Source organism: Gobio gobio (assembly GCF_949357685.1).
Source record: "Gobio gobio genome assembly, chromosome: 15".
Taxonomy (NCBI): domain Eukaryota; kingdom Metazoa; phylum Chordata; class Actinopteri; order Cypriniformes; family Gobionidae; genus Gobio; species Gobio gobio.
The window spans coordinates 42,464,973-42,475,955 of record NC_137108.1 but is presented as its reverse complement, the minus strand read 5'-3'; the positions used below and the strand labels follow the sequence as shown (position 1 = coordinate 42,475,955).

The following is a 10,983-nucleotide window of genomic DNA, read 5'->3' as shown; positions in this document are numbered from 1 at the left end:
CAGCTACAAAGAGAAAGTTATTTTAATAACTTTCACTGACTTCCATCAACCACACTTAAGGGATAGTTAACCCAAAAATGAACATTCTGTCATCATTTAATCACACTCAAGTTGTTCTAAACCTGTATACATTTTAACACAAAGGAAATTATATTTGAAAGAATGAAAAAGGGGGGCGGGGATGGTAGTCAATGGCTGCCAAGATCAGCTTGGTTACAAACATTCTTCCAAATATATCCCTGTGTTCAGCAGAAGTAAGAAATATATACAGGTTTGGAACAACTTGAGGGAAAGTAAATTATAACAGAATTGTCATTTTTAGGTGAACCATCCCTTTAAACTGAATGAGAGCATCAGAGTTCCAGTTTCCAGCATGCTTTGCCTGAAACTGCTTAAGAAAAATAAGCGCCATTTTGTGTGTTTTTTTCCCCCACAAGATTAATATGCGGAGGCCGTGGGGACGTTTTAGTTTTTAATCTTCTGTTCTGTTGGGATTTATAGTGGACTAATTTAGGGAATGAGGGTATAGGAGCGATTTCGGTCACAGCCATGATCTCATTTTCCTGCGCGCTGCTCCGAAGAAGGACCGAATGACGGTTGTGACGTAATTCCTCTGCGCCCAGACAAGCGGTGTCGTTGAGGAAAACAAATGATCCAGATCCGTTCATCAGTTTTATTGTTTTATTCCTGCATATTGTCTTGAATTTCTTCATAAGGGCAGATAGCACGGCGAGTATGTATTTAGTTGACAATAGTTGACTTCGGCGGAGCTTTAGATGAAGTTCATTTCAGTTTGTAGATTTAAAACAGAATCATGTGGCATCTGAACATTATTGCTCAAACAATTACTAATAATTCAAACAGCATTTCTGCTGTATTCCTGTGAACTGGACAGTTTAAGCTCAGTTTACCAAAGATGGTATCTAATTGTTTTATGTATGCATTTTGAACTCTGTATTTTTGATTTTCTTTATCAAGACAAACACTGGTTGTGTCTCAACTTAGTGAGCTGCCTAGTTAGACATGTTTAAAGGCGTGCATGTTTGGAGTGCATGGGTTTGCATCTTCGTAAGCATCATAGCAGTTTGCAGAATTTTGGGGTATCAAATGTGCAGTGGAAAAATGGTTATGATCCCCAAAAAAAGCAAGAAAAACAGCTTGCTGTGTTTTGAGACATGGCTATTTATTGATTTATTTACTGAGGTTTTATTGTGTTTTTTTTGCAGAAGACGGCCAGTATGGCGTTAAAATCTGGAGAAGAGCGCCTGAAGGAGATGGAGGCAGAGATGGCGCTGTGAGTTCTTCACATTTCACTCCTGTTCAGTTCCAGCTTTTTATTTGTGTATTTGAAGTGTGTAGAATCAGGCATTTCTGTCCAAATGTAATTCTGATGTTGTTGCTTCTCCTGTAGGTTCGAGCAGGAGGTGTTGGGAGGACCTGTGGCATCTACAGTGGTTGAAGCTGTTCCAGTTGCTCTGGCAATGTCAGCCGTACCCATTGTCAGGCCCATCATTGGCACAAACACCTACCGAGAGGTATTAATTACTCAAATATTTTATATTGTATATTTTTGTATGTTGAGTTTTTTTATTTATTTACTCATTTATTTCTTAATTACTGATTATATTATTACATATTGTATAATAAGTGAAAAGAAGAACTTTTTTTTTAACCTAAAAGTGTAAAATTTTCCTTATTTTCAATGTGGTTTATATATATAATTTATTAGATTTTTTTATTTGATTTTTTTTCACACGCAATTATAGTTATTAGTTTCCTTAAAACATTCAATTCAAACTAGTCATTTTTTTATATATATATATTTTTTTTAGGTCCAGCAGAGTTTGGATGCTAGAGCTGCTACTTTTGTTGGTCCACCGCCTACATTTGTTGGTCCTGGTACAACTATTTCATACTCTCATACAGTTTAAGTTAAGTCATATATAGAAATCAGCTGACAATCATCTGATATCTATTTGTAGCTATGCCGGCAGTAGCGCCTCCTCCAATGATGCGTCCAGCATTTGTCCCGCACGTCTTACAGAGACCAGGTAACCAGGATTCCCATTATTGTGTATATATCACATATAAATCACATTATTTTGTAACATTACAAAATGTATATTTTAGTCAGAATTATATATATAATTTTTATATAATTATGTTAATGTTTATATTTTTAGTATTTAATATTTTAACTTTTAAGTTTTCTATTTACAGAACACTGTAGAGCCTAAAATATAATTATATATAAATTTTTTCCCAGCGGGTCAGAGAATGCCAATGATGCGTGGTCCACCTCCTCAGGGCATGATAGCACCTCCTCTTCCCAGACCTCCACCTCCTCCACCCATGATGATGGCTCCACCTATGCCAGGACCTCCTCAGCCCCCCATGGGTCCAGTTGGACCACCTATGGGGCCCATGCCACCAGTGAGTATTTTCTGAATTGTAATCAGCTGTCAGGGTATTTTCAAGGTTGCTTTGGACTGTAAAAAATGTGATGTGAGTATCACAAATGTTTTTTCTCAATTAATAGCAGGTTGGAAACATGAACCCTATGCCTCAGCCACCACCACGACCCATGGCTCAAGCCCATGCGAAGATCACTCCCAGTGTTATACAGGCGGCCCCCACTGTTTACACAGCACCCCCAGCCCCTAAAAGAATTGACTTCAAGAGCCTGAAACAAGCACGCATGGTAAAGTATCAACACACACTTGACTGTCCTGTTTCTTTGCTAGTTTCACTGATTTGCGGGCTATTTTATATAGATCACACTCACAATTTCTAGCTGATGAAATATTTTAGATCTTGAGCATAAGTAGAAAAAAAATTCACTAAAATAGGTCCATGACCTTTTAAAGTCCCCCTGCAGTCAATAATTGTATCCCTTAAAACACATCTTTGATCATTAAAACGACATAGTGAAACCTGTGAAAGTAATTTCTTCATGCCTTAAAATAGCTTGAATGTAACTCTACACCCTTGCTTTATTTAGTAGACGCAGAACTATGAATATGCAAATTAGTCTCTGCCTCCATGCAGTCACACCAGCTTGGATGCCCTGATTCACTTGGTCAACTGTAAAAACGCTACACAATGGCAAGTGGAAATATTGGTTTAATTCAACCATATATGTTTAAACCAGAAACTGATTCAGAAGAGGAAAAGCTTATTATACAGGTGAAGGACCCTCAAACGAAAGCATGACAACCCTCAGTTGATACTGTAATATCATATTGCACTTTAAAGAACATCAAATTATTCTATTTACTTTTTTTGCAGTGGTGAGATATGTAGCCAATCACAGACATGTTTATTCATCTCTTGAATGCAGTGACTAATCAGGGGTGTTTAATTTGTTCAGAATTCAGTGGAAAAACACTGGTCAAAACGTTTTTGTTCATTTCTGACTCTAATACTTTAACAAAGTGTAGACGTGATGTAAATAAGAGATTCTTTGTGCAGTGTAGACAACTTTATTGATTATAATGGAGCTTTGTGAGATTGCAAACTGCGATGAGTAACAGCTTTTTAGTGATTATAAATGGAGCTGTCTTTGCATGCTTTCTAGGCTAAATATAATCTGTTCAGAAAGTCTACACATAACAGCAATAGATATGATTAGCCTTTGATTTGACTGTCATCAAACAGCTAATAATCAGCATCCTTAGAAATAATGATTGGAAAAGCCCTGCCCCGCACATTCAAGGGGTTTGGCTACATATTTGTGACAATAGGAATTGAGGGCGGTTTCAAACCACATTTTTGAGTCTGTCTTTGGTACACTGCAGTTTTAAGGAGAAAATACTCAATGCTGTTGTCTGCAAACTAACATGGTGACGCCCATCACGCATTATAGATCAACTAACATGATCATTTATATTTTTCAACAACAAAACACGTTCACGTACATGTATTTGAGAATCGTAATATCAGGTAGTTGATGACATAGCCAGCAAGTTTGTGAAATATTTAGAATAAAAAACTAAATAAAAAAAAAAAAAGTGATACATCTGCCATACAGTGCTATTGTGGCTGTGGTGTGATATTTCGTGGAAAATTACTTCAATAAAATAATAACACCCATGGCAATAATACTTTTGTTATATATGTTATGTGTGATTTAATATTTTCGTAATGTTTTCTTTTAAATGTATGCTTGTTGGAAGCCATGTTCAGATTAAAATATATTTAGCAAATATCAAGTTTTTAGTCACGCGATCGTATCTTTCCCGAAAATTTGACACTGAATAGATGACAACTATTCAGTGTTTTCAACCACATAAGGTTTATTTTACATTTCACACATTTAAATACACAAGTACTAGCAAAACAATATATTTATAGTTTGTAAAATACACAGTGATGTCTATGGAAGCGGCAATAACAATCCATTGACAACATGATGTATTCATATCAGATACACATTGTGTAAGTGACTAGAAAGTTTACTCTATTCTTCTCTCACTTTACCGGCCACTCATGTATTTCAGGAGAAGTGGAAGAATTGACATGTTGTAAATATGAACGATCCGATTCTCTGAACTGTGGTGCAAACTAACATGGTGATGCCCATCACACATTATAGATCAACTAACATGATCATTTATATTTTTCAACAAATTGATGACAAAGCCAGCAAGTTTGTGAATATTTTGAATAAAAAAGGAAAAATGAAATAAAAGTGATACATCTGCCATACAGTGCTATTGTGGCTTCGGTGTTTCACGTGAAGGGCATGAAAATATTACTTTAATAAAATAACATCCATGGCAATAATACTTTTGTTATGTGTTATGTGTGATAATATTTTAGTAATGTTTTCTTTTAAATTTATGCTTGTTGGAAGCAATGTTCAGATTAAAATATTTCGCAAATATCAAGCTTTTAGTCACGTCAAACTTTACATCAATGCAAAAGCAGCTAAATTAAGAGAATGATTCATCAACATGCAAGATTATTATGATTAATATAAAATAGAGAAAGTTAGTCACACCAGAGCAACCAGTGGGAAGATTGAGTCTAGAGCCCTGTTAAAAACACCACACAGACATATAAACAACATTAAAAACCACTGGGTTATATTATTTTATACATTTTCCATTACTTTCCCAGACCTGGAAAGCACAATTTTAAGATTCATTGGTATTTCCAGGGTTTCCATGACTTGGAAAGTAATATATGCATAAATAATATAATAATCAATGATACAATTGAGGGATTCACCTACATAAAAAAAATGGTCTGATAACCTATATATTGGCTTGTTTTTTTTTAGTATAAACTTTACTATTTTATTACAACTGTAAAACCAGTTCTATGCATAGTTGCATACATTTAATTGGCCACATATAAAAGCGATTCAACTGAATCCATTTGAGAAATATTACATATTCCAGTGATATCACATGTGATAAAACAAGCTCCATTCTTCCTTTCTCTTTCTGCATATGTTTTGTGCCCATGCTCATGGAAAACTTGGGAATTGCAGAAAAGGTTTTCATAATTGTGGTTTCCATGCCTGGAAATGCATTGGTCAGGTGGTGTGGGAACCCTGTAGGACCTATTCACTGTTTCCACAGCATCCATTTTGACATTTAATATCAAAGCAGCACATGATTCATAATAAAAACTAGTAAGTGAGAAATTTAAGTCCCCTTGTGTTTCCTTTGTACTGCTTGTAATGATTATCTGAACCTTCTCTCGGCTCGTTTTCTCAGGAGGAGTTGTCAGCATTGGTGGCGGAGCAGCAGGCCGCAGTCAAGGCAGCTGGGCTCCTGGAATTAAAAAAGAAGGAGGTGGTCACCGATGACAGCAAGATCGGGCCGAGCATGCCAGAGCCTGAGCCTACACATGTGGAGGTTTAAAATTAATCTATTAAATCTGCTCAAGACATTTTACACTTATAGGGGTTGGACAATGCATTTAATATAATATTATTTATTTATTATATATTTAATATATTTATTTTATGTTTAGTAATTTTAGTACTGAGCCCCACACATTACATGCGAACAAAAATGTATATATTGTGGCCATGAATTAAGAATTTGTTCCCACAAATTAAGAATTCGTTCCCTCCTTTTAGTAAATCGTAGCCATGTTGAATTAATTTGTTCCCTCGTTCTTATTTAACTAAAACAAGGCTGGGTTCCCACTCGTCCTGGAAAACCTTGAAAACCTGGAAAATTTATGACAAATTTTCCAGTCCTGGAAAATTAGAGAAAATGTAAAATGTCCTGGAAAACCTTGTTGTTGTCTGGGAAAATTCTTTAAAAAAAAGTTATTTCTTTAGCCGAGTATAAAGAGTTTATCGCTGGCCCAAACAATTAGCGCTAGTTGCAGAAAGCACATGTTCAGGAATGCTGAGTTTGATACGTATGAGTAGTATTTTGAATAATGATGTTTAGTCTTGTGTTGCCACTTGCAGCAGTTAGCTAATGCTATTAACTGCTCAAATGTATGCAGTGAATGTTAACTCGTAAGCTGCTACCTAATCACATAATGTTGATATAAAGTCACATTTGTGTTTTATAAAGTCAGAATTGCAAGATATAAACTCGCAATTCTGACCTTTTCTTCACAATTGACTTTTTTGCGCCGTTGCGAGTTTATATCTTGCAATTCTGACTTCTTTTCTCAGAATTGTGAGATCTAAACTGCAATTGCAAGTTATAAAGTCAAATTCTGAGGAAAAAAGAATTACGACAATTTTCGTGTTTATATCACAAATATGTAAACTCGCAATTGCGACAAAGTCAGAATAGCGAGATAAAAAGTCACAATTACCTTTTCTTTCTATTCTGTGGTGTAAAAGCTTCCATAGTCATAATGTATGATTAAGAGCTCATATTGAAAAATGCTGGATTGTTAAATAATGGCAATAAACTGTACGGCTTTTAAAGACTTAGAAAGCAATATTTGGCATGATCCTTGTCTTTTATTCCCGCCGTAGTAAAATTGAAAATGTCCTGGAAAAGTACTGGAAAGTGGTTGCTGAAAAAGAGTGGGAACCCTGCAAGGGCACAAATTATTACAACGTGGCCATGATTTAGTAAATCGAGGGAATTAATTATTATATTGTGCGCACGTTTAATTAAAATGAGGGAGCGAATTAGTAAAACGTGCTGACGTACTAGTAAGTCATGGGAATGAACAGTTAACTCGTGGCCAAAATATGCATATTTTTTCCCACGTCATGTACAGGGCTCTGTATTTTAGCACTTCAACTTATTTATTGCAGTTGTGCATCTATTTATATTTAATTAAACGTCATTTGTAATAGTTTTGTGTAACTGCATTAAAAAAAAAACATTAAAAAAACTGTTTAGTGTAAAGGAATTTTTGATATGAATATTGTTCTAATTGTTTCTTATTTACATATGCATAGCCTGCTGATACCAGCACAGAAGATAAGAAGAAAGGGAAACAAGAAAAGCAGAAGAAATGCATCCGGGTTGCAGCTGGTGTCACATGGGAGGACACCAGCCTATTAGAGTGGGAAACAGGTGTGTGAACATGTAGACAATACAACCTTCTCTTTTTACTTTTCTTTTTAAAGAAGCCGAGGACATAAAGAAATTTAAATGTGTTCTTGTCCTCTCAGATGATTTCCGGATATTTTGTGGAGATCTGGGGAATGAGGTGAACGATGACATTCTGGCGAGAGCATTTAGCCGTTATCCATCTTTCCTGAAGGCGAAGGTTGTTCGGGACAAACGCACTGGGAAAACAAAGGGTTACGGCTTCGTGAGTTTTAAAGATCCCAATGATTATGTGCGCGCCATGAGAGAAATGAACGGTGAGTTAATGAGGATAATATAATGCAGAAAAATACAATAAAATTTGCATATACATTACTGTTCAAAATTTGGGGGTAATTTTTTCCTAATTATATATTTGAAATGAATATATTTTTAAGCAAGGTTGCGTTAAATTGATCAAAAGTGATAATAGGGACTTTAAATAAAGCTGTGGATGGATGGGCAACAGCGTTCTGGCGTTCTATTGCGCATGTGTGACTTTAACCGCTACTTCATGATGTTCTTCTATAACCGTCTACTACGGGAGAACAGCTGATTTGCTGTAGTCATTAAAATGTGACAGAATAGATAAGTACATTTTATGTTTGTGGCATTTTAAGTGTATCTGTATATAATTTAATGCCAAACAGCATTAAAAAAGTTTCTTTTTTTTAATGCTTTTTTTATATATTGTTAAATAATTAAATGATCCAAAGGCCGTCCGCTTTATTATTGATTATTGATTTTTGTGTTCTTTGGCTACGGCAGTTAACAGTTTACTTCCGGTGGCCATTGCCGTTCCATCAGCAGCTGTTGCTTAAAGTCCCTAATGTTCCAAATTATGCTGTAATGTTACAAAAGATGCTGCTCTTTTGAACTTTCTATTCATCAAAGAACCCTGAAAAAATGTTGCTTCCACAAAAATAAAAGGTGCAATGTGTAGTATTTATGAGGAATCTATTAACAGAAATGCAATATAATATACATAACTATGTTTTCAGTGGTGTATAAAGACCTTACATAATGAACCGTTATGTTTTTATTAACGTAGACTGAGCCATTTCTATCTTGACACTGCGGGTCACCTTACATTTGAAGTCGCCATTTTGCACCGTCATGTTTCTACAGAAGCCCTAAATGGACAAACTGCTCTACAGAGCGCTAGCTACTCTCTGCTGTCTCAGACGACCACGTCGGCCACCGTAGCTTCTCTTTGGCCTTCGAAAGGGAGGGGTGAGCGGTGTGCGGTTCCAATTCACAACCTCGCCACTAAAATTTACACAGTGCACATTTAAAGGTGTCATGAACTGGCTTTTAAAAAAAATGTATACTGTTGTCTGAGGTCAACTTATCACGTCCGCGTGGTTTTTACATTCAAATACATCATAATGAATAAGTAATAGGCTATTTTCTGCCTTTGGTTTTGAGGTTCTCTGAAAAACACTCGGTTTTGTTGGGCGTGCTGCACTGAAGACTTGGAAATAAATGCCCACAGCTAGGATTGGATAAGATTTGCATATTTAATGAGCTTCAGCTCCCCTCAGTACATGTGGGGATTGTTTTGAAAGCATCTGGGGAAACGCTCACAGGACTCGCAAAATGCCTTTATCAAACAAACACAGTAATTTATCTCTCATCCCCCCACGATTGATTGGAATGTTATTTTTGCATTACTTGGCCCGCCTGATCAGTGAATATAACCGCAAACCGTACACACACGTGCGCAAGAAAGCCTGTCGGCAGGCCGGTGATACGTTTTGGTAGCCCGTCTGAAAACACATAGCCCCGGGACGTTGGGCTTTGCGAGCACTGGCGTTACAAGTCGGAGTCTGATCACAAATGAACCAATAACACCTTCTCCAGCCTGTGACAGCGTGCCAAGGTATGTAATCAGTATATATCAAACGATCTGTAACAATGCAATACTAACGCATATAAAAACATGTTTTACTCACATAAGTGTGTTGCACCGTTCCTGTCGGATCCAATATAGAAGGCACAGCATTGTGTTTTAATCTCAATATGTCTGCAAATCCAGTCTCGACCTGTATCTTGTTTACAATCGATTCCCCAGTGAAATGAAAAGAACAAACGCGCAGTGTCTTACACACGTGAGCTGGAACTGGCATGTTTATTGCTCGGTAGTGCAACCCGTTTAGCTCCACGAGTCGGTGGGCGGGCTTGAGGCGGTGCTTCTGCATTCTATGACGTCAGTGGTCGACATATTCTGAGAGCTCTCGTTTTCTGGGCCTGGTGTCAATAAAAGCTTTTCTTTGACTAACAAGGACGTTTTCAGCTCTGAAACTTACGGGATATTCTTATATCACGATGAACTTCTATATATGAAAGGCTCAAGGGAAAGTTGATTTCTCAATTCATCACGCCTTTAAGTAGCACAACTGTTTTCAACATTGATAATAATCAGAAATGTTTCTTGAGCACCAATTCAGCATATTAGAATGATATGTGAAGAATCATGTGACCCCAAGACTGGAGTAATGATGCTGAAAATGCAGCTTTGCATCACAGAAATAAATTACATTTTAAAATGTATCACAATAAAAAAGTTATTTTAAATTGTAATAATATTTTCCAATATTACTGTTTTTACTGTATTTTTTATTCTAATAAATGCAGTCTTGGTGAGCATAAGGCTTTTTTCAAAAACATAAACAATTTACCGTCCCCAAACTGTTTTCAACATTTTATTTGACAACAAAATATAGAATGCAAAAATGACAAAGCAAGCACCCCACTTAAACACATTTGAAATAGAATTTTTCAAAAAATAAATAGACTCAAACTTAGGTCGGATCTCTATCCAGCATGTCTGGGACTGTAAAATTCACTCTCTCTTGTCTTTGTTTTTAGGGAGGTATGTGGGCAGCAGACCCATCAAACTGAGAAAGAGTTCATGGAAGGATCGCAATCTGGAGGTTGTGCGTAAGAAACAGAAGGAGAAAAAGAAGTTGGGACTGAGATAATCCATCTGTACTGAAACTGGACTTGATTTGTGTGACCCAGGACATATATAATGAGTAGGAGTCATCCACACTCCTCCATTAGTTGCAAATAAACAAACGTCAACTTTCCACATGGCCCTTATTACTAATAAATCTACATTTATTTCCATGTGTATTATCACACACTGACCTCTCCCTCTCTCACTGCATGCTGTAAAATCTTTCACTTGTCCATAATGCTTTGAGAGAGATTTTTAAACGTATGATGTGTGGTTATGAAACTGGTTTGGATGTTGAAAATGTTGGTTTTGTTGTTTTCTTCCTCAATTTTTATTTTATTTTTCAAAAATGTCACAAGCAACTAACTTTAAAGTTCAGGTGGGCCATTACATTTGTTGCTATATCAGGTGGATGTTTGAAGTGATGTGTAAAAAAAAATGCAAATCTTTTCAATAAACGGAGGAGTTTCTTAGGTTTCAATTGTAACTTGT

General features: G+C 36.3%; 1 protein-coding gene across 4 annotated transcripts; it reads left to right on the top strand.

Annotated features, from left to right (window-relative positions):
* Positions 1 to 329: 329 nt before the first annotated feature.
* On the top strand, positions 330 to 10,966 carry rbm42 (RNA binding motif protein 42). 4 transcript variants are annotated; one of them, XM_079837154.1, is made up of 11 exons: positions 330 to 733; positions 1,227 to 1,294; positions 1,412 to 1,535; positions 1,833 to 1,899; positions 1,983 to 2,051; positions 2,267 to 2,433; positions 2,540 to 2,701; positions 5,727 to 5,867; positions 7,397 to 7,514; positions 7,613 to 7,807; positions 10,401 to 10,966. In XM_079837154.1, the coding sequence occupies exons 2-11, from the start codon at positions 1,239 to 1,241 to the stop codon at positions 10,511 to 10,513; spliced, it is 1,212 nt and encodes a 403-aa protein (XP_079693280.1). In that variant the 5' UTR covers positions 330 to 733; positions 1,227 to 1,238; the 3' UTR covers positions 10,514 to 10,966. The 4 variants fall into 4 exon arrangements, with proteins under 4 accessions (XP_079693280.1, XP_079693283.1, XP_079693282.1 ...); XM_079837157.1 differs by having other exon boundaries at positions 600 to 733; positions 1,833 to 1,893; positions 2,543 to 2,701; XM_079837156.1 differs by having other exon boundaries at positions 600 to 733; positions 1,833 to 1,893.
* The last annotated feature ends 17 nt before the right edge of the window (positions 10,967 to 10,983 follow it).